The sequence below is a fragment of the Saccopteryx bilineata genome, chromosome 2, assembly GCF_036850765.1.
Source record: "Saccopteryx bilineata isolate mSacBil1 chromosome 2, mSacBil1_pri_phased_curated, whole genome shotgun sequence".
Classification (NCBI taxonomy): Eukaryota; Metazoa; Chordata; class Mammalia; order Chiroptera; family Emballonuridae; genus Saccopteryx; species Saccopteryx bilineata.
The window spans coordinates 358,615,316-358,639,188 of NC_089491.1; the positions used below are offsets into that span (position 1 = coordinate 358,615,316).

The following is a 23,873-nucleotide window of genomic DNA, read 5'->3' on the forward strand; positions in this document are numbered from 1 at the left end:
TATCTTTTCAACGCAGGCGCTGCCCACACAGCCAGCAGCAGGATTGACTACATACTTTTGTAGGACTCTGTAAAATGAAAATATTGAGACCCTTGTTCAAAAATTAAGAATTTCATAACAATGACAGCAGAGCCTTAAACCAAGCACTGAGCCTTTCTGAGCACAGGCTCCTGTGTGACTGCATGGGTCACACATCCATGAAGCCAGCTGGAGCTGAGAAGACGGGGCCTGCCTTTAGGAACTGCCAGGGTTTAGTTGGGATGACGGGGCAAGATCGGGGGCATAGAGCCAAGGGTGGGCAGCAGAATTCTCCCTTCTACAAGGTCCATCTAGAAGACCTCTGAGATCACAAAGCCTTTTTCAACCTCATCTCCAGGGCCCTCAATCATCTCCATGAGATGGATCAGGCAGGGGTTAGGGCTCATCCTACAGACAGGCAGCCCGCAGTTCCTGAGAGTCTGACCATCTGGCTGGCCACATCATGGTGGATGGACAGCGCATGGAGCTAAGACAAGCTAGGGGGCTTCCGTAGAAGGTGGGCCGGCTTTGGTGCTCCCAGCCACCACTGGGGCTCACGGCCAGGCTGGCCTGAGTCTGGCCTTGTCCAGCCCATAGCCTGGAGCTCGGCAGGCCAAGATGGAGCAGCCAAGGTAAACAGAGGTTCCCCACCTCAGCACCGCTCGCCAGGGGCAGGAGGGAATTCCAGGGCCAGCCCCAGCACGCTTCCCACTGGCTCAGGAGTGGCAGCTGCCAGCATGCTCACGGCCTTCCTCTGCCCGCTTCAGCTCCCCACGCCCCCGGGCCACACCCTCACAGGGGCAGGAGGGACCCACCGGGGGCTGCACTGGGAGAAATGGGGGGTCGAAAACAGAAAACGAAGACATACGTCTATGCAAGACCTGAACCCAGGTGTCCATAGCGGCTTTATTCATCATAACCCTGAACTGGAAACAGCCCAAATAAATGCGCACCAACAGGGGAGGGGCAGACAGCAGTGTGTCCACACAACGGAACCCTTCTGGGCAATGAAAGGAGCGAGCCCAGAGATGCAGCAGCAGCAGCAGCAGCAGGGGCATGGGAGGCGCTTCAAACCCGGGGCTGAGTCACCGAAGCAGACGCAAAGGCAGTGAACACTGATTCCACCTCCGTGAAGTTCTAGAAAAGACAAGACAAATCTGTAGCTCGCCAGGGGCCGGGGGCTGGAGAGAGTGCTAGCTGAGGGCAGAAGGGAACATTCTAGGGTGATGGGCAGGGGTTACATGCATTTGTCAGAACTCAGCAAACTGTGCCTAACATGCATACATTTGAATTGTATATAAAGTATATAGCTCATTACAGTTTGATTTAGAAGAAAAGGAGCCGGAGGCGGTGTGTGGGGGTGGGGGGGGGCACACAGTTACTATGTGGGTGCCAAGCTGTCGGCATCCTCAGTAGATGGGGAGGACACCAACCTCCTAAGGGGTGCTCAGTGTTCCTAACCACATCCCAGGGGTAGGAAGAGGCCGGGGGCCAAGAGGAAGTGGCCCAAAGGCAGCAGAAGGGGAGGTGGTGGGAGGGTGATGCCTCAGATACTCAGGAGAGGGGCTCCCGCCAATCCCGGCTCAGAGCAGCAGGGGGTAGAAGAAGCCGGAGAAGCCATGTAAGGTCTGGGCAAAGGGGCGAAGTCAACCTTGGGGGCCACTGCTGCAGCCACACCACAGATGCCTACTCCCCAACTTCCTAGACAGTCTACATTGGGGGGGGAGGGGCAGGGCCCTGTTCCAGCGGCCTCTGGTGGGCTTTGGCATTGGGTGACTCCCTGGGACACCAAGGGAGGCCCAGATGGTGTGGGGGGTTGGACTGAACTCTATAGGCAGAGTTGGATTGAACACCTGCAACCTTGGAAACTCTCAGTGGCTACAGAGACCCCATTGGAGCCTGTGCAGACCCCCTGGAGGCCTGGGCTGGCCTCCAGGATAGGCACAGGCCCCCTCCACACTCCACAGAGCCGCTAAATTTAGCCAGGCAGGGGAGGCTGTCCTGGGGCCGAGCGCTTGCCAGCACAGCCTTGTCTCCCTACAAGGCCCGGCCAGTACCCAGGCTGGCCACCCGGCCTTTGGGCTTATAAGGCTGGTCTGGAGAATCCCAAGTGCTGGAGTCTTGGGGTGGGCACTGGGCCAAGCTCTCAGACTTTGGGGAGTCTCTGTCCTGGCCACCAGCAGGCATAGGAACTACTTGCTGTGTGACCTTGGGCAAGGCACTCAACTCACAGAGCCTCAGTTTCCTTATCTCTGTAAAATAACATTCTGGCACCTACCTCATGGGGCTGTTTTAAAAAAACCTATCGAGTGCAAAGACACTGTGTCCCTATAAACTCTTACCCCCACCTTGGCCACCTCTGGGCCGCCCCCTCCACAATGCCTAGAATAAACACAGGTGTCTGTCCCCAGAATGCTGGGGTTGGGTCCAGGGGCAGGAAAGCACAGGCCTCGGATGGAAAGGTGCATCTTAGAACTAATGAGACATTGACCTTATCAGTTTCTCTTGGGGAGTTATTAGCAAGAAAAGAGATTTGGGAAGAGAAAAGTAATTGCTTTTATTTCTTTTTCTTTTGGACACACTTTGGATGTGATAACAACCCCAATGAAACAGTCCTCCCTGCCAGTTTGTGTTTTGATTATCAGAGTCAGAACTGAGGCTAAGAGCAGCACATGTGTGCACCCCAAGCAAGTCTGTCTGAGCGGCTAAGGCAGGGGTCCCCAAACTACGGCCCGGCTCGCAGCCGCATGCAGCCCCCTGAGGCCATTTATCCGGCTCCCGCCGCACTCCCGGAAGGGGCACCTCTTTCATTGGTGGTCAGTGAGAGGAGCACATTGACCATCTCATTAGCTAAAAGCAGGCCCATAGTTCCCACTGAAATACTGGTCAGTTTGTTGATTTAAATTTACTTGTTCTTTATTTTAAATATTGTATTTGTTCCTGTTTTGTTTTTTTACTTTAAAATAAGATATGTGCAGTGTGCATAGGGATTTTTTCATAGTTTTTTTTATAGTTCGGCCCTCCAACGGTCTGAGGGACAGTGAACTGGCCCCCTGTGTAAAAAGTTTGGGGACCCCTGGGCTAAGGGGACCCATTGGAGCCTGTGCAGACCCCCTTGAAGGCACGGGCTAGCCTCCAGGAAGGGCACAGGCCCCCTCCACACGCCACAGAGCTGCTAAATTTAGCCGGGCAGGGGAGGCCATCTGTCTGTTGGTCCATCTGCCCTTCAGCAAGCCTAGATCCTTGGAGGAGAAGGAGAAGCAGTGAGGTGGGAAGGAGAGGAGGAGGTCATGGTAATGGTGTGGAAGGGACAGGCACTGATTGGAGAATGACTGCCTGACTTACTTCCCTTCTTCTCCCTCCCCCTTCCCTTCTCTCCCCTTTCCTTCTCCCCCTTCCTCCCCTTATTTAGCAACTGCCACCCTCCTGAGCGTGGTGTCCCCGTGGGGATGTGTGAGTGGACACAGAGATGGCTCAGACACAGTGGCAGCATCCACCCGACTCCCCATTGCAAGCTGGTCATATCCTGAGGCCTGCTGTTCCAAGTGCCTTAGGGTCAGCTGGGAAAGGGACAGGCCCTTTTGTCTGGGGTCAAGACCAGGCTGAGGAGCTGTGGCCACCACAGCTCTGGTCCCAGCATCTCTGAGTTTTTTCTTAGAAAAGCCCAGGATGTGGTTCTTACTGGCCCCCTTGAAGGTGGCGTCGGACGGACCGCTGAGCTCGAGATTGGCAGGAATGCAGGAATTCTGTGTGGGGTGAGGCTGATCCGTCTGACGGGGGAACCGACCCGGGGTGCTGGAAGGGGCCCTTGGTCTGCCTTCTGTGGGGCCCCTGGCTGTCTAGCAGTGGCTCTACTTGGACAGGCAGCTGGGGTTCCCAGCCCAGGGCCTGGCTCCCTGCCCGGGACGATTTCCTAGCTAAAAGCCTGCGTGCCAGGAAGAAGACTCCTATCAGCCTTCAGAGTGAGGCAGCTTGGACTTGGGGACAAGGAGGCTCTGAGGACACCCAGGCTCATCTCATCTTCAGAGGAAGCCCTAAGGACACTCAGCTTAGATTGAGGGCCAGCCAAAGAGGCTTTTCTGCTTCAACCAGGTCCTTCATACAGCCCAGGGTGAGCTTGGACAACTCATCTCTCCTTCCTGAGCGCCACTGTCTTTATCTGCAAATGAGGTGGGGTTTGAGGGAGGCCTCCAGCGCTAAGGGTTCTGAGACCTGATAAGGACCCCCACCCCATCCGAATCCCAGGACCCCTGCCTTCAGGGCCTGGGGTGGGGTTGAGGGCAGAGACTGCAGAGGGGCTGTGCCCTAAGCTCCGTAGTGGCTTCAAGTTCTCTGAACTCAGTATTGTCAGCCATTAGGGAAATCCCATTATTGTCCCCATTTCACAGATAAGGAAGCAGGCTTGGAGAGGACACATAACTTAGCAAAGCCCCCAGAGGCAGCAGGTGGCAGAGCTAGGCATGTAACTGAGGCCCGGCCGATGTAAGGCCTGCCCAGCTGGGTCTTAGGGAGCCCAACAGTGATGTGTGGCAGATGTGGCCCTTGCCCTGTCTGGGCATCAGCCTCCCTCTGCTCATCGCGGGGAGGTGGAGGTGTGGCTGGGACAGGGCAGATGGTAGGAGAGGTGGAAAGGGAGATGCCAACCTGACGCTGAGGGTGACTGGGCACAGGCCAGGCTTGGACTCGGGGACAGTGGATAGAAGGCGGCCTACAAAGACAATGATGGGGGGTCCTGCCGTCGGCTCCGGAAGTGTCAGGCAGTTGGACCGGAAGCAGCCCTCCTTCCTCTTCTGCCCTCCTGGCTGTAGGCCCCAGGGGCTGGACTCCCCACCTGGGGAAGAGGTAGGGTGGGGAGGATGTTTGGATATGGGGATGGGTCCCTGGTTTGGGGAGGGCTCTATCCTATAGCCGCTCCACCCAAGCCCTGGCCAGAGCCCCCAGTCCTGTTCTGCCAGGTTCACAGGGGGCTGACAGCTTTATCTTTCCCTTGTGATGGGTGGCCTGTGGTTTCCTGCCAACAGCTCCTGTTTCCGGAGGCCAAGCAGGGTCCAGGCGGAGCCAGGAGGGGCAGAGGGGGTTGGGCCTGGGTGGCCCTACCAGCCCCGCCCCTATCCATCTTTGGGAATTTATTTGTCCACAGGCGCGGCTGTCCAACAGTCTATTGCCTGCCAGGGAGCAAAAGCTGCTCTGGCATCCAAGGATTCTCCCTCCTAGCCCAAGAGCCTCCAACTGACCTCTGACTCCTGACCTCTGACCCCACCTGCCCTGCCCTGCCCTGCCCTGCCCTTTGTGAGGCGCTGGAAGCCCCTAGAAACTGCTGTGAACGAGGGTGTTTGCTCACCTAGAGAGCAAAGGCTGTGCAGGGGCTCAGCGATCAGCCGCGGGCAGGCCGCCATGGCACGGCGGCTCCGGGAGGAGCTGGCTGCCTTCTTCTTCGAGTACGACACTCCCCGCATGGTGCTCGTGCGCAACAAGAAGGTGGGCGTCATCTTCCGCTTGATCCAGCTGGTGGTTCTGGTCTACGTTGTTGGGTGAGTCTAGCCCCCTCCCTGCGACCCTCTTATACCCAGGCCTGTCTTCCAGGCTCTGGGACGCCCCCCATCACTCCCAGGAGCCCCTCTTCCTCTCCAAGTGTTGTCATCCTTCCTGACAAACCATGGCACTGTTGAGAAGGAATGCAAGCCTGCTAACTCACTGTCGAGCTGGGGAAACCGAGGCACAGAGAGGCAAGCAACGCCATCCTGGGTCTTCCGGTGAACAAGATGCAAAGCTGCTGGGTTCTGAGGAACTGACACTAGTGACAGTTCCCTCAAGCGGTGAGTGGCTTTGGAGGCCAGGGCCCCAGTGAGCCACAGCCAGAGTCCCTCTACCTCTGACCTCCTAGCTAAACCAGGCCTGTACTGAGAGAGGCCACACCCTATCCGACAGGCCCTGCTCCCACGGGCCCTGCCTGAATGAGGGGCATCCTGGGATATCTGAGATTTCTGGAGGAGAGAAATCCTCAAATTTGAAACACCTGATGCCTTAATGGGAGTCTATCAGGCAAAGGTTGGAGGTCATTCTGGTCTCAGGGATGACAGCTCCTTTCTGGACATCTTGGGACCTATCCCATTGTCCCAGGAGTAAGGGACAGAAGCAGGGTGGGACTCCTCTGCAGCCTGGATAATTTGGCGACCATGCAAAGGCCGTCTTCCTGAAATCAGTCTGGCTATCCTGGGGGCCAGGGCTGGCCTGGCAGCGGCTTGTGTGAGCACACGTGTGTGTGTGTGGTATGTGGATGCATGTGTGTCATACCCAGAGCTCTCTGTGGGTGCATGTGCCCTCATGTGTTGGGGTGCCCACATGTCCATGCCCTGTGGCTGAGGTAGCTGGGTGCCTAATGCATGTGCCCCCTTGTGGGGGGCATCATGTCTACTCACAGGAACTCTTCAGAGGGCTCTCGGAGGCCCCAGGGCCACTGAAGGGAGCTCAACCCCTGCTGGGGAGTCTGGGGTGGCTGGCAGCCTCCACCTGACTTTGCTGTGTGATTCTGAGGCCCCTGCCCCTCTGGTCTCCATGTCCCCATTTTTGTTGCAGGGCCAAACCAGGACTGTTGACTGGAGCCCAGGCTGGCTTAACAGAGTCCTGTTCCCCCAGGACCTGTGGCATCCAAAACAGCCTTCCCTCTGCCCCACCTAGCCAGGCCCAGGGAATGACACCTTTCGGCTTCTTCCTCTCTCCTATTCATAAACCAGTGTGACATCTACAATGTCATTTGAGCTTGTGAGGGAGATTGAGGCTCAGGGAGGAGCAGTGAGGTTTCCAGGTCACCCAGTGAGTCAGCCGTAAGTCCCTGTCACAGGGAGGCCTCCTGACCGCTGGGCCTCAGCTCTGCCTTCCCCTCTCCCACCTTACAAGGACTCCTATCTAATGGAGCACTGGTGGTGTGATGCCTGACCCGCGACAGGCCAGAAACTGCACCGTGAGACGGGAGACGTACTTCTGACCCCGCAGGGAAGAAAGACTTCTCGCGCTCACCCCTCACCCGGAGGCTGGGAGAGTGTTGTCCTCACTCTGACCCTGATGGCTCCCTCTGTCTGCTTTTCAGGTCAGCACTGGGAGCAGTGTCAGGGCCTCCTGTGTGCTGATCACAGACTGTCAGAGGGGAAGGGACAGCCCTCCCACCCTACCCTGTGCAGCATATGCCTCAAGCTACCGTTCAGTCCTGAGCACGGTCACTCCAGTGACCTCGCGCCCTCCCTCCTTCTCCCCCCCTCCAAGAAGCTCTACTCAGTTTCTAAATAGATGTGGTCTCCTTGGCATCAGTGAGGCTGAGAGACACTGAGTATTTAGCCTGGATCTCGCCGCTAGACAGAGGCTGAACCAGGATTTGAATCCAACAGTGTGGCTCCAAAGTCGGCCTCGATATCCTGGAAGGGAAACCTGTTTAGGGAGGGAGACTGACCTCCCGAGTCACTGAGCAGAGCCAGGAATGCAGGGTCCCTCCCAACACCCCTCAGTCCCACCCTCAAGTCCAGCCTTCTGCTCCTGCTTGGGCTGTGACTCCTGCTGTCTCTGGCGCCCTCGTCTGGTCACTGCCCACAGCTGCACTGACCCCTCTGCTAGGAGCCCACTGCTACACCCTGAAGCCAGCCTGGATTTGGTCTTATTCTCTCAGTCCTCAGTTTCCCAACTGTTCCACCGAGCAGGGGTGGGGGAAACCCTTCTAAAGGCATTATACAGAGTTTCAACAATTTCTCTTTCCCAAGTAAGGACAGCAGTGGTGGGATTCAAATAATTTAACCGGTTCTCTGCCCTAATGACTGTTTTAAGTATATATATAAAAATATATACTGAAAGGTAGTTTATTATTTCATGCATTTAATACTTAAATAACAATAATAAAAGAGGTACACAAAACTAGATTATGTTATAAGAAAGAGTTTTAAAATATTAGTTAAAAATATTAAATAACACCTGACAAAAAAAAAGAATAAAATTGTTATTTAAGGTATTTCTATATTGCTTCTTGATTGGCATCCTCACTTGCAAATTTTTTCACCTATGGATGGAACGAACATTACTACGGGCACTTAGAATACATTGTTGCGCAGATGAATGTTAAAAATGAATAAGGAATGAGGCCCTGGCCGGTTGGCTCAGTGGTAGAGCGTCGGCCTGGCATGCGGAAGTCCCAGGTTTGATTCCCGGCCAGGGCACACAGGAGAAGCACCCATCTGCTTCTCCACCCCTCCCCCTCTCCTTCCTCTCTGTCTCTCTCTTCCCCTCCCGCAGCCGAGGCTCCATTGGAGCAAAGATGGCCGGGCCCTGGGGATGGCTCCATGGCCTCTGCCTCAGGCGCTAGAGTGGCTCTGGTCGCAATAGAGCGACGCCCCAGATGGGCAGAGCATCGCCCCCTGGTGGGCGTGCCGGGTGGATCCTGGTCAGGCGCATGTGGGAGTCTGTCTGACTGCCTCCCCGTTTCCAGCTTCAGAAAAATACACACACACACACACAAAAAAAAAAACCCGAATAAGGAATGTAAATTTGTGATTTCTACATTGGGCAAGTGCCCAGGCGCCCACCTTAAAGAGAACCCTGCTTGCAAGTGCCATTGTAACAACCGGTTTGCCGAACTCAACAAAAATTAGGTATCTAATTTTGATGTGAACTAGCACTAATGGGCTGAATCCCACCACTGAAGGACAGACTTTATTTTTTTTAAAGATTTTTATTTATTCATTTCTAGAGAAAGAGGAAAGAGAGAAGGAAGGGGGGAGGAGCAGGAAGCATCAACTCCCATATGTACCTTGACCAGGCAAGCCCAGGGTTTCAAACTGGTGACCTCAGTGTTCTAGGTCGATGCTTTATCCATTACGCCACCACAGGTCAGGTAAGGACAGCCTTTCTTTAATTACCCTCCCCCGACCCCCCCCCACACACCTCTGTCCAAGGCTTCTGGGTGTTACAGGGGGACAGATGGGGCATAGGAGAAATGCCAGACTCTCGACACCAGAGACAGGGCACAGCCCAGGTAGGGAGTGGGCACCCATAGAGACAGAACTGAACAGAGGGACAGACACTGGAGCACAACCACTCAGATGAAGAGACAGGCTTTGAGACTTAGGAACAGAGAGAGAGAGGGTTACTGAGACAGAGGCAGACAGGCTGAGATGCTGAGAACCTGACAAGCTTCCGAGGCGGGGAACTGCAGCTGTGTTCTCCGTCTAGCGCACTGTTCCAGGAAGTCCAGGGCACGCGGAGGGAGCAGGTGGGCCCGAGATCCTGGCAGGCTGAGCAAAGATTCTTTGGGGCTGACATTGTGGTGGTTAACCTGTAGTTAGAGCTGTCTGCTGTGCAGTAATGAGCTCTCTGGAACTGGAGATGTGCAGGCAGGGGGCTGTCATCCGTGATCTAGCAGGCCTGTAAAGGGGTGCACTGACACATGTCCCTGCCTGGGGTTGTTCTGGTTGGGGAGGATAAGGATCTTTCTCTGGCACACAGGAGCGTGGCACACACATTCCTAAGGGGAATTTGTGAATGTGCTTGGGGAGGGGAGGCTGGAAAGGCTTCCTGGAGGAGGTGACAAAAGTCTGGGGGCTTTTCCTCAGCACCCTACCCGGCCTCTTCTCTTCTCACCTCAGTCCTTACCCGTCTCCTGCGCCCCCACATAGAGCTCTTGAAATCATGTGCTTCTGAGATTTCCAAATGGATCCTGGAGCATACCGACCAGGGATAGGGACAGATACAAATTATTGCCGGGAGAAACGTATCTGGAGACATTTCTACGACATCCTTTCTGTGCCTGGTGCTGTGTTGGGCTCCATGGGACAGGGGTGGGGTACAGGGTGGGCAGAAGGAGAGCAAGGAGGTCAGGATGAATTAGCCAGAACTCCTTTTGTTCCTAGAGACAGAAACCTGATCAAACCGTATTTAAAAGGAAGAGTGGAGATACTGATTGACTTAAGTAACTGAGAAATCAATGCAAGCCTGATGACCTGTGGTGGCTGGCGCAGTGGATAAAGCATTGACCTGGAATGCTGAGGTCACCAGTTCAAAACCCTGGGCTTGCCTGGTCAAGGCACATATGAAAATCAACCAAAAAAATCAATGCTGGCTTCAGGCCTGGCTTGATCCTCCACGATGAGGCCTGAGGCCACGGGAGGAGCAAGTCCTAACTGTCTCACCCAGGAGATGAGGAGCTCAGGTTGGCCCCCTTTGGGTTCTCCAGTGAAGTTAGCCAGAATCTTCTCTTCTCAGCTCTGTCTTCCGCTGGCGAGCTTCATGCTCAGGCTTTATTCTTAGGCAGGTTCTCCATCCTTCCTCGAAGTGCAATATTGCCCCCAGCAATTCTACACTGATATTCCACCAGTTTAGCCTCCCCTGGGGCACAAAAACATCTCCAGAGTTTCAGTAAACGTCCTGGGTCCAACTCTTACTGGCCTAGATGGGGTCATGTACCTGTCTCAGAACCAATCATTGTGGCCAAGGAAATGGATGCGTTGATTGGTGGAGCCCAGTTGTATGTGCACCTGATCCCAGCACTCCTGCTAGAAAGCAGAATGTGATCAAAGGTCCTGGGGCAGGAAAGGAACAATGAAAGAGTCATTAGGGCTATGCTGGGGGAGCATGAGAGGAGCCAAGGGAGAGGAGGTGAGCAGGCGCCACTGGCTCCGGCCTCTGAACACTGGGCTGAGGAACATGGCCTGTCTCCTGCAGACCGTGGGAGCCGTGGAAGGGTGTCTAGCAGGGGAAGGCCTGGGGCAGACAGTGCTGGGGTGGGGTGGAGGCCAGAGGCAGGACAGCTACGAAGGCTCAGCAGTGATAAAGGAAGAAGATGAGGCCAAGGCAGAAGCAGTGAGCATGGAAGACAGAGGTCCTCATCCTGGCAGGCCCTGCACCAGGGTGGCCACTGCTCAGCTTCTGCCCAACATCGCTGCAGGGGGAACGCGTGCCCAGCATGACCAGAGTTTCCGACTTGTTCAGAGTAGTGGGAACTTAGAATTTATGGGTGAAAGGAACCTCTTGGTTTGAGTGAGATTGGCAACTCATTCAAAAACTTAAAAACACAAATTGTCAGCCTGACTTGTCTGTAGACTGCATGTTGGTTAACCTCCGAGCCCCCAGTACGGGCCCAGCTCTGACCTTAGTCTCTTCTGACTTGGAGTTTGGTCTTGCCCCTCCCCAAGTCTGTTCTGCCCACAGCATGTGCCAGGTCTGGTCCACTCCTGCCTGTGGCCCATGTTGTACCCTGTGCCCCACCAGGCACACGACCTGTCCCCCGACCTCCATGCCAGAGCTGCCCCGGCATCACCCCAGCATCTGCCCCAGCTCCTCTCAGCCTCTTACAGTAAACCCCTCTGGGTCCTCAGAGGAACGCCAAGAGAGGACAGGAAAGATGGAGAGACCCAAAAAATGTGGGCACGAAGACAGGGAGGGCGTGAGAATGATGCCCAGGTGTTAAGCCTGGGAACTGAGTTGGTCTAGTGCAGGGGTCGGGAACCTATGGCTTACGAACCAGATGTGGCTCTTTTGGTGGCTGCATCTGGCTCTTAGACAAATCTTTAATAAAAAAAATAATAGCCCTGGCCGGTTGGCTCAGTGGTAGAGCGTCGGCCTGGCGTGCAGAAGTCCCGGGTTTGATTCCCGGCCAGGGCACACAGGAGGGGTGCCCATCTGCTTCTCCACCCCTCCCCCTCTCCTTCCTCTCTGTCTCTCTCTTCCCCTCTCACAGCCAAGGCTCCATTGGAGCAAAGTTGGCCCGGGCGCTGGAGATGGCTCCATGGTCTCTGCCTCAGGCGCTAGAGTGGCTCTGGTCACAACAGAGCGAAGCCCGGATGGGCAGAGCATCGCCCCTTGGTGGGCGTGCTGGGTGGATCCCAGTCGGGCGCATGCGGGAGTCTGTCTGACTGCCTCCCTGTTTCCAGCTTCAGAAAAATACAATAATAATAATAATAATAATAACGTTAAAAAGATAAAACATTCTCATGTATTACAATCCATTCATTTCCTACGGCTCATGTTCATGGTTGTGGGTGGCTGGAGCCAGTCACCACTGTCCTCCAAGACAACAACAAATTTTTATTGGATAATGCTTAACGTACACAGGTCATTGTATGGCTCTCACAGAATTACATTTTAAAATATGTGGTGTTCATGGCTCTCTCAGCCAAAAGGGTTTCCGACCCCTGGTCTAGTGCCATCCTTCCTGAGGGTACCAGAGAAGCAAATTCTGTGGGCCAATGAAATATTTAGGTTGGTTCTGTTGAAATTTTGCTTTGAGATATAATTTACATGCTATAACATTCATCATTTAAAAATATACAATTCACTAGGTTTTAGTGTAATCCCAAATTTGTGCAACCATCACCACTATCTAATTCTGGACATTTTCACTACTCTCCCCAAAAACCTGCCTGTGCCCCTTAGCTGTCACTCTCCATTCCCCCTCCCACACTCTACTTTGCTTATTCTGGACATTTCATATAAATAAAATCATACAATATGTGGTCTTTTGGGTCTGTTTTTTTCCACTTAGCATACTATTTGTAAGGTTCAGCCATGTTGCAGAATGTACCAATACTTTCTTCCTTTTTATGGAATATTCCCTGTGCGCATACACCACATTTGTTTATCCACTCACAGGCTGGTGGACATTTGCTTGTTTCTGCTTTTGTTTCTCATGAATGATGTTGCTGTGAACACTCATGTACAAGTTTGTGCATGCCATATGTTTCCAGGTCTCTTGGGCATATACCTGTGAATGGAATTGCTGGGTCAAATGGGAATTGCATGTTCAACTTTTTGAGGAACTGCCAGACTTTTTCCAAAGGGTTGACTGAAGTTTGAGGTATCTGTGGGATGTCTGGGACAGGAGGCAGGACAGGGGAAGGAATGTGTGTCGCAAGGCATTGGGCGACGTAGATATTTATGTAAGATCCTTGAGTGCAGACTTTTGAGTTGTTTTGTTCACTCTTGTATTTTTATTGCCTAGAACAGTGCTTGACACATAGTAAGGGCTTGATAAATAAATATTTATTGAATGACTAAATGAATGTGTGGAACTGAGTTTCGGGGGAGATAAAGAGTGGAGCTAGAGCCCTGGCCGGTTGACTCAGTGGTAGAGCGTCAGCCTGGCGTGCAAGGGGTCCCGGGTTCGATTCCCGGCCAGGGCACACAGGAGAAGCACCCATCTGCTTCTCCACCCCTCCCCTTCTCCTTCCTCTCTGTCTCTCTCTTCCCCTCCTGCAGCGAGGCTCCATTGGAGCAAAGATGGCCCGGGCGCTGGGGATGGCTCCTTGGCCTCTGCCCCAGGCGCTAGAGTGGCTCTGGTCGAGACAGAGCAACACCCCGGAGGGGCAGAGCATCGCCCCCTGGTGGGCGTGCCGGTGGATCCCGGTCAGGCGCATGCGGGAGTCTGTCTGACTGTCTCTCCCCGTTTCCAGCTTCGGAAAAATACAAAAAAAAAAAAGAGTGGAGCTAGAAACCTGGAATACAGTGTGTCTGTGATGGCTCACACGGGTTCTGCGTGGGCTGGGAGTGGAGGCCAGGGCATGGGAAGATGGACATTGAAAGAATCGGTGAAGGCAGAGTAAAGACAGTGAAAATAGGGTTGTTTATTATGTGCCCATGTGTGCTAATTTCTTTAAAGGAAACTCACAGGAACATCCCCCAAACAATTAGACTCTTCTTCCTGGGACCCTGCCCACTGCTCATGCATGATGGGCCTTGCTTATAATTGCTGAATGAACAGCATCTTTGTGCTAGGTGGCATCACCTCGTTTTGCTGAGAAAGCCAGGGCTCAGAGAGGTTTAGTTTTTTGTGGGTTTTTTTTGGTATTTTCCAAAGTGAGAAGTGGGAAGAGGCAGACAGACAAGATTCCCGCATGTGCCTGACTGGGATCTAACTGGCATGCCCACCAGGGGGCAATGTTCGGCCCTTCTGTGGCGTTGCTCCGCTGCAATCAGAGCCCTTCTAGTACCTGAGGCGGAGGCCATGGAGCCATCCTCAGTGCCCGGGCCAGCTTTGCTCCAATGGAGCCTTGGTTGTGGGAGGGGAAGAGAGATAAAGGAGAGAGGGAAGGGTGGAGAAGCAGATGGGTGCTTCTCCTGTGTGCCCTGGCCAGGAATCAGACCTGGGACTTCCACACGCTGGGCAGACGCTCTACCACTGAGCCAACGGCCAGGGCCGAGAGGTTTAGTCTTTAGCCAGAAGCCACACGGCTGGATACCTGAACATATCAGCACTGGCAGTGCTGATACCTGAACCTCAGCCTCTGTGCCCCAGAGGCCTCTTGGCCATTCCAAGATGTGGCCTCTCCCATGAGGGACTGTTGGAGAAGAGCGACTCATGATAGGGTTTTGCTGAGAAGGACATAGAAAGAGAATTTCTGGAAAGGGAGGGACTTCTAAACATGCTGGTGTTTTTGGCATCAGGTCCCCACGGTGGCCTCCCAGAGTGGTGACAGCAAGGCTGGGTCAAGGCTTTGAAGGTGTGGGTCTGGCACCATGGTCATTCTATCATGATCAGAAGTGAAGTCATTGATGCCAGATTTTTTTTTAAAGATGTTATTTATTGATTTTACACAGAGAGGAGGTATAGGGAGAGGAATGAGGAGTATCAACTCATAGTTGCTTCACTTTAGTTGTTCACTGATCATTTGTTGTATGTGCCTTGACTGAGCAAGGCCAGGGTTTCGAACCGGCGAACTCAGTGTTCCAGGTCGATGCTCTCTGCACTGCACCACCGCAGGCCAGGCCAATGCCAGATTTGATTTTTCCCATTGATCCCCAGGGCTGACAAACCCAGGGCAGAAATACAAGAGCGGCTGCATCAGCCCCAATGTTTGGCCTCTGTGTGCCTCTGCTGCCTGCCCTCTGCTCCCCACTTCTGGTTCTTGATAGACACTGATGCTCAGCAGAGGGGGGCAGAGTCCTGGGCTGGCGGCCCTGAGTCTGGGGTCTGCCTCTGACTCAGAAAAGATGTTCCCCAGGCCTCAGTTTTCTCATCTATAGTATATTGTCAGGAATTGATATTAGGCAAAGAGAGAAATGAGGCTGACGTTGAGGATCGGGGTGCCAAGAGAGAGGCCAGTGACCTCTCCTGCAGGGAGCTCAGAATATGAAGCAGGTTCCACACCACTTCCCAATAGCTCTTTTGAGCTTGAGCATAAAGCCAGAGGCCATCCTGGAGGAAGAAATCTAAGGAGGGTGAGGGGAATAGGTGATGCTCCACTTTCCCTTATGGGGCCGGAGGCAGTGAGACAGGTTCAGGACACTGAGAATAGGGAGCCTTTGTCATGCCTCACCCAGGGGTCTGGGACCTGCAGGGGGCAGTAGTGACCATGCTTAGACTTAGAGGTGCCCGTGGCTTGGCTCCAGTGCCAAGACGGGGAAGGACTTGAAGAAAGAGGAGTGCACTATGGGAAGTGAAAGGAAGACATTGGTGGGCTGCCTTCCTGGGGCCTGGATTAGAATGACAGGTCCTAGAATGCTAGCGGTGACTCTGGGACGAAGAGGCCCGGAGAATTCTGTCACCAAGCTTGAGCTCTAAGGCACAGGAGAGGGGCTTTGAGCTCCACTTGGACAAGGGCGCTAAGGGCAGAGTGAGGGGTGAAGGGTGCATAAAAGTATACCTGCCCACAGTCGGACCGGCCCATAGGTGTGCTCACAGATTTGCCCCCGGGGGAATCAAGGCTCCACACTCTGATGGGCACTGTGGACGCACGCACGCACGCACGCACGAAGAGTTACATGAATCACCATGAAGAGTCTGCCCTTGAGGGAGAGAACCACACTCCAGAGAGAAGCGTTTCAGGACTTTTAGGTGTAAGCAACAGAAACAGAATTTAACTGGCTTAAATAAAGGAAGGGAATTTATTAGCTCATGTAACCGAAAAGTCCAGAAGTAGATTTTTCATGCTTTTAGGTATGGCTGGTTCCAGGGGCTAAAACAACACTGTAGGAGTCTCCCCCTCGCCAGTTCCTGCCTGGCTGTCCTCCAAGTTGGCTTCATTTTCAAGCTTACTCTGTGAGGCAGCAAAAATAACTGACCGTAATCTTGGTCTTGTAGCCACTTTGCTTAGCCACCCAGCAAAGAGGATATCTCTTTCCCAGTAATTCCAAGAAAAACTCTGGCCTCATTGCAGAAACTCCATGTCATGTGTCCATCCTTAGCCCCATCACTGCTGCTAGGGTGAGGGAACAAAGAGTGGCAAGCCTTGATCACGTGCCTGCCCCTGGGGCTAAGAGGGAAGTCGCCCCGCTGAAACTGCCAGATGGAAAGTGGAGAACCCAAAGGAACAGGGGTTCTCCATGCTGGGAAGAGGAGGCCAGAATTCCCCAAGAAAACTGGGAGGCCTCCAGCCTGAGCCACTCCCACAGTGGCCTCAACTGGGGCCAGATGCTCCCAGGCTTTCGGCCTTCACGCTGTGCCGTTTCTCAGTGGGAGGACCTCGGGGAGGAAGGAGGACTCTGAATGAGGATTAGGGTTCAAGAAGCTTGGCTTTCAGGCGCCAGCAAATTTTGCTCTTGGAAAAGGATCTGAAAGAGGCTTTCAGTGGTTCTCCTCCCTGGGAGTTAGTATTTTCATAGTGAGAAGAATGGTGGAACTTCAGGCCCTGGCCATTTTGGGGAAGCAGGTGAGGCTCTCCAGCCTCCAGCCCAAGATGCAGCTTTAGAAGCAGAGAGGCGCTCAGAAATGCATCTGGGAGGGAAAAGGAAAGGACTTGACCTGTCCAGCTGGTACCAGAAATGGCAGTGGCACACATACCCACATGCCATCCTTGAATGACCTCCCTGCTCCGAATTCTCTGCAGGTGGGTCTTCGTCTACGAGAAGGGCTACCAGACCTCAAGTGGCCTCATCAGCAGCGTGTCTGTGAAACTCAAGGGTCTGGCTGTGACACAGCTCCCGGGCCTGGGCCCCCAGGTCTGGGATGTGGCTGACTACGTCTTCCCGGCCCAGGTGAGCTAATTTAAGGATACACCTTCCACCCACAAGGTCTGGCTCCCAGCTGGGTTGGCCTCTGTCCCATCTCCCTGTGGGACCAGTCAGCTCCTATCTCTCCCTGGGCTTCGGTTTCCCTCACTGTGAGTGAGGGGCAGAAACAGCCCGCTGCTGCCATCCCACTCTGAGCTCATGGGGCATGGAGTGCCGTGCTGCATGTCACGGGGGTTCTGGGAGCTGCCGGGCAGTGCTCGGGTTCTTGGGGCTGCTCTCCCAGCTCAAGTCCTGCCCCTCACTTCCAGGGGGACAGCTCCTTCGTGGTCATGACCAATTTCATCGCAACCCCCCATCAGGCCCAGGGCTACTGTGCAGAGGTGAGGACTGCTACCCATCCCTCCCTCTCCAGCCCGAAAGGGAAATTAACATGGAAGAGGAGGTCCCCTTGGGTGTTGAAGATGGAGCTGGATAGGCTTCCTGCAGGGGCCCAGTGGTGCAATTTCAGCATGGGTTTACATAAAGTAACAGGCCACCAGTGAAGGTGCTGAGGCTCCCTCCCAGCTGGGTGCCAAGGAGGATGCTGAGCTTCTATGCCTGCTCCACCTACAAGCCCCAACCTTTCCACCCCCTGCCAGCTGGCATCAGCAATGGGGCAGCTGGGCACGAGCCCAGAGGGTTCCTAGGAGGGCTCTGGGGGAAGGGTCCTTGAGCAAGAGTCCCCCCAAAGGCCTCTGAGACTCTGCCCCACACCCTCCCTAGGGCCCTGGGGGCGGGAGGGGCTCCTCTCAGGATCCTAGCCAAGGGGCCTGGGGCCAGCTGCTCTCCCCTCCCCCAGCATCCGGAAGGGGGCACATGCAAGGATGACAGCGGCTGTACCCCGGGGAAGGCAGAGAGGAAGGCCCAAGGTAAGGCCGGCCTCCTCCGACCCCTCCGTAGCCCCTTTCAGCTCCAGACTTCCTCCACCAGGAAGCCCTTTCTGCCCTCTCCCCTCCTGTCATCCTGACCTTGGGCTGCCTATCCCAGCCGTGTTTCTGTCCCCAGGCTTCTGCTTTTGTGTGCCTCATCAATGGGGACTCTTAGGGGTGGGGCCTGGGGGCCTCCTCTGCACCCCCACCTTCGGGTGGGCATCCAGGGGTTTCTCCACCATTCCAGGCATCCGCACGGGCAAGTGTGTGGCCTTCAATGACACCGTGCGGACGTGTGAGATCTTTGGCTGGTGCCCTGTGGAAGTGGATGATGACATCCCACGGTAACGCCTTATCCTTCCAGGGAGCTGAGAGCAGGGTCCCCAAGCCCAGGCAGGGGGGCATCTGGATCGTATCCTGGAACAGATACCCCACCCTCTCTCCATCTGCACAGCCCAGGCCAAAGACCCCCGGCCCCTGATCAAGGGACCTGAGAGTCCACCATCGCAAGATACCCACCCTCTACTCACCCAAGGCCACAGGAGGACCCTACAGGCTCTCACACCACCCCCTACACCTACACACACCACGCCACGCTGGTGGGTGGGTGCGCGGGCACTCCTGGGGAAGGTGGTCAGTGAGTATGGTCTCCTTTAGCCCTGCCCTCCTCCGAGAGGCCGAGAACTTCACTCTCTTCATCAAGAACAGCATCAGCTTCCCACGCTTCGAGGTCAACAGGTTCGTGGGAAAAGTGGGCACATATGTGGGTGGCTCCCTGAGGCTGCTCCTGCTACTCTCAACTGCCTCTGTCACCCTCTGCTCCTGCAGGTTTAGCTCTGGAAGTGGGCCCCTGGGGTGGGCTGCCCTTGGTCTCTAAGGGCTGTGGAAGGGGTTTTCCTGGAACCCATGAGGGACCCATAGAGCTTCAGGGCATGGTGGGCACCCTCCCAGCTGGCAGACTGCTGCCGCCAATGCCCTCTGCTCTATAGGCGCAACCTAGTGGAGGAGGTGGATGCCACCTACATGAAGAGGTGCCTCTATCACAAGATCTCACACCCACTGTGTCCTGTCTTTAATCTCGGCTATGTGGCAAAAGAGTCAGGACAGAGTTTCAGCACCCTGGCTGAGAAGGTATTGTACCAGGCGGGTGGAGAGGGCTGGGGCCTGGGATCATCAAGCCCATAAAGGCTTTTCAGGCTATTAATCCAGCTGCCAGCCTCCCTGGTGTGGGACAAGTATAATGGATTTATCCCCTAACATTGGGGAAACAGGGTCAGGCCTGCCTCTCCTCAGGGCCTGGCATGCACCCGGCACAGAGGAAGTGCCCAGAATGAATGGACGTGGGCAGATGTTGTCACCTGGATGTCTGCTGAACTCTCACTGTTCTTAAACTAGTAGATAAAAGCCCCTTGAATCCCATGGCCCTTGGTCCTGAGAAATCCTGGGAATTCCAGAGGCCAAGACCCACACAGTCAACCTGGGGTTCTGAGAGAAGCAGTATCTTGTAAGGAATATAGACTTGTCTGGGTTCAAATCCCATCTCTGTCCCTATAAAGCAGGGGAGTCAACCTTTTTATACCTACCGCCCACTTTTGTATCTCTGTTAGTAGTAAAATTTTCTAACCGCCCACAATTCCACAGTAATGCTGATTTATAAAGTAGGTAATTAACTTTACCTTATAAAATTTATAAAGCAGAGTTACAGCAAGTTAAAGTAATAATAATTACCAAGTACTTTATGTCGGATTTTTGCTAAGTTTGGCAGAATAAATCTTTATAAGACAACTTACTATAGTTAAATCTATCTTTTTTATTTATACTTTGGTTGCTCCGCTACCGCCCACCATGAAAGCTGGAATGCCCACTAGTGGGCGGTAGGGACCAGGTTGACTAGCACTGCTATAAAGCGCAGGACCTCAGACAAATCTCTTACCTTCATTGTGTCTGAGCTTTTGTGCCTGCAAAGTGGAGGCAGCAATAGTATAGGAGTGGGACAGCACTTCAGTGCCACCGCCACGTGGCCACCTGTGTCTGTGTTCCCATGTGGTTGTTATTATCCTGTTCCTGCGTCATTTATTCTGGGATGGAAATCAGCCCCTTTTCTGTGACATCGTGCACATACAAAAATTCACAATGCATTTGTCTAGAATAGGGGTCAGCTAACTTTGTCTTTAAAGAGCCAGAGGTATTTTCTGCTTTGCAGACCACATGGTCTCTGCTTCAACTACACAGGTCAGCTGCTAAAGCAGCCACAGACAATAGGTAAACAAAGGTGGCCCTTGGACCTAGTTTTCCCACCTCTGGAGGAGGTTTACACTGTAGTGACGCACAGGACCGGAAAGCTGAATGTTAGGGCTCCCTATCCCTGAGAATCTCCATGCCACCCCCCCTAGGAACTTCTCACCCACCACCATCCTCTATGGGTATTGGCGTACCACCTAGTTGCCCTGCTCCGACCATGTCCGGACCCTCCTGTTGCTCAGCCCGCCCCTACCTGTCCCTGATCCTTGCCTAGCCTGAAGGAGCTTTGCTTTCTCCAGTTTCTTCCTCCGAACCCAAGTCTTTACAGACTCTCTCTCTAATTCAACAACTATTCACTTGCCTCCGCACTACGGCTTGTGCTAGAAACTTGGGAGTCAGGGAATGAAAGACAACCCCACCCTCATGGAGCTTACAGCCTTCGAAGAAACGTATTAATAAATAATCAGACAAAATAAACATATGATTAAAAGCGACAAATGTTCCTGAAGAAAACACAGAGGGAATGACAAGGGACAGATCTTAGACTGGGTTGGTGGTCAGGGCAGGCCTTGTAGGGGTCACAAGCAAAGAACGAGCAAGAGCCAGCCTTGTGGGGAGCAGGGGGAACTGCGGGTGCGAAAGCCCCAAGTGGGTGTGTTTTAGAAACTGTCAGAAAGTTGGAGGGTGATGGTTGGGAGATGGGACAGCAAGGGTGACAGGACATCGACCCTGAAGCAGTTTCTCAGTATCGCTCTTTGAGCCAGATAATGTCCCCTCTTCAAGAGACTACGGGCACCACCTGTAAGATAGTAGTGTACTGACACGGAAACCCCGGCCCTCACATGCCTGTGTCCTTGCAGGGCGGGGTGATAGGCATCACCATCGACTGGAACTGTGACCTGGACTGGCACGTACGACACTGCAAACCCGTCTACGCGTTCCATGGGCTGTATGAGGAGAAAAATCTGTCTCAAGGCTTTAACTTCAGGTGCCTGCCAGGCCCCCACCAGTGTCCCCTTCCCTGGAGTCCTGTGGGCTTTTATACCCCCCAGAACCCTCAGGGCAAGCAAGTATGCCTGGGAAGGGAGCAGAGGAGCCTGGGCAGCTCCTGTCTTCCTGGAGTGACCGAGCAGGGAGCCAGCAGAGAAAGGTCTTAGAGGCCTGAGCCCCACCCCTGGCTCTTGGTCTCCTTGAGGCCGACCCGGCCAGGATTGGCTTGGAAGATTGCTGCCACCGGGAGTCAGGGTGAGGGTTCAGTAGAGCATTTCTAGAGTGAGGCCTGGGATCCTGCCTGTGGCTCCCCCTCTATAAAGTTGGGGTCGGGGTGGGGGCTGTCCTCACGGACCTCTGAGGGCCCCTGCATTCCTGGTGCTCTGGGATCCTGACCCAAGAGGCTTCACCATCATCTCCCCTGCAACCCCACCCCTTCCCCAAGGTTTGCCAGGTACTTTGTGGAGAACGGGACCAACCACCGGCACCTCTTCAAGGTGTTTGGAATTCGCTTTGACATCCTCGTGGACGGCAAGGTGAGTGTCAGTGTGCAGGGCAGCCAGCAGAGACACACTCCCGGGTCCTGTGAGCACCTACTGGGCACCTGCAGTTACAGACAACAGAGAGCTGTGTGGACCTCATACAGCAGCTCTCCTAATAACATATGGGCTTGGGTACTGTTGAGGGTAGGGCTTCGAGCCTCTGGCCACACCTCCCCCACTAATCTCACGGTGCCCAGGTAGGCAGAGCCAAGATCAAAACCCAGGGCTCCTGACCAGCAGCTGAGTCACGATGTAGAGCCGAACCCCAGGCAGTGGGCTATGGGGCCAGCTGACAGTGCAGGAGGATGCCCCCTGGCCCCAGGCCTGGCCTTAGGGCTTCTGAGGAAGACTTGTCCAACTGGGCCCTTCAGACTGTTACCCCTTTTCTCACCCCCCTTCCACCAGGCTGGGAAGTTTGACATCATCCCCACAATGACTACCATTGGCTCTGGGATTGGCATCTTCGGAGTGGTAAGTGCTGGGCACATGGGGTCACTGTGCTGGGGTCAGTCTCTCCTCTTCCACATCTTAGTAGCAGCAACAAGTGTCTCACCCCATAACTTGACTGTAACTGTCCATCCTCACTGAGCCCACCCCAGCTCCCGAGAGCCACTGTATGTCTGAAACTGAGGCCCAAAGCTAGGGCAGGACAGAGGTGCGATGGGGCAGTCTCGGTCCCCCAAGGGGATCTGCAGGGTCTCAGCCCCTCCCAGGACCTGAGATCTGCGGAGGGCAGAATGCAGCCAGGGTCACACAGTCAGTAAGGATCCCCATGCTCTGGTCCCCAGGCCACGGTCCTCTGTGACCTGCTGCTGCTCCACATCCTGCCCAAGAGGCACTACTACAAGCAGAAGAAGTTCAAGTATGCGGAGGACATGGGGCCAGAGGTGGTAAGAGAACTCTCTGAGTCAGGCCCTTCAGAGGCCTCAGGCCCCTGTAACTCTGGTGAAGAGTCAGCCATTCCCCTGAAGCTGACTTTTATCCCCCCAATGCTCACACAGGGCGAGCGCGACCCTGCGGCCACCAGCTCCACCCTGGGCCTGCAGGAGAACATGAAGATGTCCTGACCCTCAGCCCCGGACTCCTGACTAGACGCAGCAGCATGAGGCTTTAAGTGGGGGCTCTGGTGGGGTCCCAGCCATGGTAGAGGGGTCTGCTCAGGGACTCTCCTGCCCTCTCAGCTAGGCAGACACTAGCTTGCCGGCAGCTCAGGGTGGACACTGGGAGAGACCTGTGCAATTCTGAGCTTTGGCTCCAACTCTGCACCCTGCCAGGAGACCCTCAGCCCAGCCCAGCCTCTCCCGCTGCGGAGGTGCTGGGGCCGGCGGGGCCCCGCTCACACTCCTAAACTGGAGCTTCGTGCTTCCCTCTCTGGGCCCTCCATCCCCCTGTCCGTGCCTAGGCATGTGCTGTCCCCTTTGACGGCCACTAGCCACGGGTGACTATTTAAATTTAAATTAATGAAAATTGAATAAAATAGAAACTTGTACCTCAAACTAGCCATATTATAAATGCTGAGTAGACACATGTGGCTGGTGGCTGACATATTAGACAGTACAGAATATTTTCAGCCCCACTGAAAGGTCGATTGGAGAGCTGTGCCTGAGCCCTGTTTCTCATGGGCCTCAGACTGCTGCGGGGAGCTTATCAACCACACAGGCCCCTGGGCTGCCCCAGACCTCGTGACCCAGAGTCTCCGAGGCTGGCCACATGAACTGCAAGGGCAGCAAGCTCCTCAGGCCGTCTTAAGGACCTGCATTTAAAATGTTCCTGATCAGCTATCAGACAGCCTAGGCCAGCATCACCTGGCAGGTGCCGGTAGTGAGCAGGTGTGTGATGTGCTCACAGCCACATAGAGTTTTGTGCACATGCCCCCGATGTGCACACTCACTTGAATGCACGTCCCCCTTCTATCCACACTGTGTACTGTATTTGAACAGCTAGGGCCCTGCTAACACACCCATCTGAACACACCTACACCCCCAAGCACAACCCCCTGGTCCATACCATGTCACGTCCATGGGAAATGCTTCTCTCCAAGTGTGTCAGGCCAGGACAGCCCCTTCAGCTGTGAATTCTTACTCAGCTACCTCTGTTCAGGTGGGAGCCTGAGCAAAACGCTGGGCTCCCTGCCTGTGGCCCAGCCCCAGCTCCCAAGGCCTGCCCAGCTCTGCCTGAACACAAGGTCTGGGGAAAGCAAGGGATGGAATACAACAATAAAAGAAATGAGGACAAACCCCTCCTGTGCTTTCTT

At 54.4% G+C, this 23,873-nt stretch overlaps 1 protein-coding gene and 1 long non-coding RNA gene across 2 annotated transcripts; one reads left to right on the forward strand and one right to left on the reverse strand.

Annotated features, from left to right (window-relative positions):
- Positions 1-912: 912 nt before the first annotated feature.
- On the reverse strand, positions 913-5,461 carry LOC136326695 (uncharacterized). Its single transcript, XR_010729505.1, has 3 exons — positions 5,360-5,461; positions 4,663-4,849; positions 913-1,155 (listed from the first exon to the last, which is right to left on the reverse strand). It is a non-coding gene; the product is annotated as an uncharacterized lncRNA (long non-coding RNA).
- P2RX1 (purinergic receptor P2X 1) lies at positions 5,413-23,840 on the forward strand. Its single transcript, XM_066263001.1, has 12 exons — positions 5,413-5,549; positions 16,815-16,962; positions 17,247-17,318; positions 17,777-17,846; positions 18,094-18,190; positions 18,504-18,584; positions 18,836-18,977; positions 20,948-21,075; positions 21,523-21,613; positions 22,025-22,090; positions 22,408-22,509; positions 22,621-23,840. Exons 1-12 carry the CDS (start codon positions 5,413-5,415, stop codon positions 22,684-22,686), a joined length of 1,200 nt encoding a protein of 399 aa, XP_066119098.1. The 3' UTR covers positions 22,687-23,840.
- The last annotated feature ends 33 nt before the right edge of the window (positions 23,841-23,873 follow it).

Excerpts from the sequence above, each read along its gene's own strand:
- P2RX1 (XM_066263001.1), top strand. The coding sequence starts at position 5,413 with ATGGCACGGCGGCTCCGGGAGGAGCTGGCTGCCTTCTTCTTCGAGTAC. Across the intron at positions 18,585-18,835 it reads CCACGCTTCGAGGTCAACAG|GCGCAACCTAGTGGAGGAGG; the intron begins GTTCGTGGGAAA and ends TCTGCTCTATAG. Across the intron at positions 21,614-22,024 it reads ACATCCTCGTGGACGGCAAG|GCTGGGAAGTTTGACATCAT; the intron begins GTGAGTGTCAGT and ends CCCTTCCACCAG.